The sequence below is a fragment of the Oratosquilla oratoria genome, chromosome 23 (genome assembly GCF_046742065.1).
Source record: "Oratosquilla oratoria isolate Oo_2021 chromosome 23, ASM4674206v1, whole genome shotgun sequence".
NCBI classification, from domain to species: Eukaryota; Metazoa; Arthropoda; class Malacostraca; order Stomatopoda; family Squillidae; genus Oratosquilla; species Oratosquilla oratoria.
The window spans coordinates 29145628-29148127 of NC_134799.1; the positions used below are offsets into that span (position 1 = coordinate 29145628).

Here is a 2500-nt window from a genome sequence, read left to right on the forward strand (position 1 = left end):
CATAAAACCTGAATTAGCCTTAACCTGCATTCCAAATCGACTTTGATATTAAATCTTGCCCAGTGTCGCTTTCTTGCCCAAATATTCTTTCAATTATCCATCTACTTTTTTATCATCACTTTTCATTCTCTCTGTATAAAACCCAAACTGCTGGTTTCTTAACCCTTTCCCAGTGTAAGGTGATTTCCTTCTATAATAAAATCGTCTGGCGGCATCTGGGATGAATATTTGAGTCGTAAGATGCAGTAAAAGGATTAGACTACATATATTCCAATTACTTTTATCCCTCTGTCTTCCTCTGCTTTATTTCGTTTTGCCTCTCATCTCTCGTTCCTTTTCTCCTTATTTTCGAGTCCTAATTTCGTATATCTTGTTTAATTCTGACTTTAATTTATGTTATTTGATTTTCGTTTTCTTTTAGCTTTTGCGTCGTATCATTTTTTGTTTGTTTTAGTTCGTTTCATGATATTTTGTTTTATCTCATGTGATTTCATTTCGTGTGTTTTATTTATATTCAGTATTGTTGTATTTCATCTTACTCTGTTCTTTTGTATACATTTTTCGTTATATTATCATGTTATGACTTATCTACCATATTTGTTTACATTTTGACTTGATTTTTTTTTTATTAATTTTCTCTTTTCACACTGCTCATCTCCCGCCCTCTCCTGTTCCCTCATTCGTGTTTCCCCTCGATTTCCCTCAAACCCTCCGGGCCCTCTCAGGCTCCCCCCACCCCCCACTTCCCCCTTCGCTCTTCTTCTCCCCTTCTCCCCTTCACCGTTCTAGTACCACCTTCTTCCGCCACTTCTCTCCTCCGTCTTTCCCCTTCATTTAGCCTTCATTAGGGCGACCTTCAAAAGGTACTCTCCTTCCTCCTTCAAAACCTACCCTCCACCCCCACCCCTAACCCCAACCCCCCACGCTCCTCCAACACGGTATTCTTTTGCACTTCTTGTGTCCTCTCCTACTCCTCCTCCTCCTCCTCCTCCTCCTCCTCCTCCTCCTCCTCCTCCTCCTCCCCCCCTTTCCGTGCACATACACCCACGAGCATTAACCTGGTTATATTCATATCTGCACGCGCGCACATACTCCCACATGTGTGGGGATGTAACACACGCGCGCGCACACACGCACACACACGCACACACACACACACACACACACACACACACACACACACACACACACACACACACACACACACACACATACGCACACATGTATACAGATACACACACATACACATACACACACACACAGACATGTACGCACGTAAGCACTCGAACATAAATACACACACTTGCACGGAAAGAGAGAGGGGATAGGGAAAGAGAGAGTAAGGGATAGATGAAGAGAGTGAAATAATTGGGTGTGGGAGTGAGGAAGGAAGGAGGGATCAGTGAGGCCAGGCCAGAAATAGGAATCGCAGGGGGTGGGGTGGGGGGTGGGGGGTGGGGTGGGGGGGTGGGGGTGGGGTGGGGGTGGGGTGGGGGGGGTAATGGTCCTAATGACTCTGACGCAAGGAAGTAGTGTTCACCCCTCGCCAAAGAGAAACCATTCCTCTTCACCCACTCACCATTCCTCCTGAACCACAATTCTCTTAAAAAAGAAAAAGTATTTGCGTGCATGTGCGTGTGTGTGTGTGTGTGTGTGTGTGCGTGTGTGTGGAGGGAATAAAATTTATTCAAAGGTTCTCCATTTTCCCTCTTTTTCGTATTCACACCTCTCCATAGCTATCACATTCCTAGGGTAAAAGGTGAATAAATATATCGACATTTTTTTCTTCTCCTTTTTACCCTCTGTGCAGCGGGTTGTGTGAAGGGCTGCTCGGGCCACGGGATCTGTACGCGAGTGGCCACCGACTACCGGTGTGAGTGCTCCGAGGGCTGGACGGGCCGCGACTGCTCCGTACAGCTCGAGACGCGCTGTGACGACGAGGTCGACAATGATGGCGGTGAGTACCTCGCTACATTTTCTCGCGTAATTTTAACATGTTATGTTTATGGGGGTATTACTTGAAGGTATTTCAACACTTGACGAGCTATATGCTCCTCTGAAGTCTGTAATCAATATCAAGCATTACCAAGAATTTTTTTTTGGAAGTGCCCAACCCATTTTCCAAAGATCAATAGTTAATGGTGATTGTTATAAGACCTTGCGAGTTCTGAAAGTTCCTCTAAATTGTAAGACACCATCTAGCGTTGTGAATGAAATCGTTAAAAGTATGCTATTTGTCTTATTAATTTGTTTATATATGTGTTTGTGTGTGTGAGTAAGTATGTGTGTGTGTGTGTGTGTGTGTATGTGTGTGTGTGTGTGTGTGTGTGTGTGTGTGTGTGTGTGTGTGTGTATGTGTACGTTGTGTGTGTGTGTTTATGTGTACGTTGTGCGTGCGTGTGTGTGTGTGTGTGTGTGTGTGTGTGTGTGTGTGTGTGTGTGTGTGTGTGTGTGTGTGTGTGTGTGTGTGTGTGTGTGTGTGTGTGTGTGTGTGTGTGTG

At 44.9% G+C, this 2500-nt stretch overlaps 1 protein-coding gene across 3 annotated transcripts in view; it reads left to right on the plus strand.

Moving 5' to 3' along the window:
* The window catches only part of Ten-a (Teneurin-a transmembrane protein), a 1186308-nt gene that overhangs the window by 854385 nt on the left and 329423 nt on the right, over nucleotides 1-2500 (plus strand). For all 3 annotated transcript variants that reach the window (XM_076206894.1, XM_076206895.1, XM_076206896.1), the window contains one exon: nucleotides 1811-1957. In XM_076206894.1, coding sequence (XP_076063009.1) covers nucleotides 1811-1957 — 147 coding nt within the window. The remainder of the gene's footprint in view (nucleotides 1-1810; nucleotides 1958-2500) is intronic.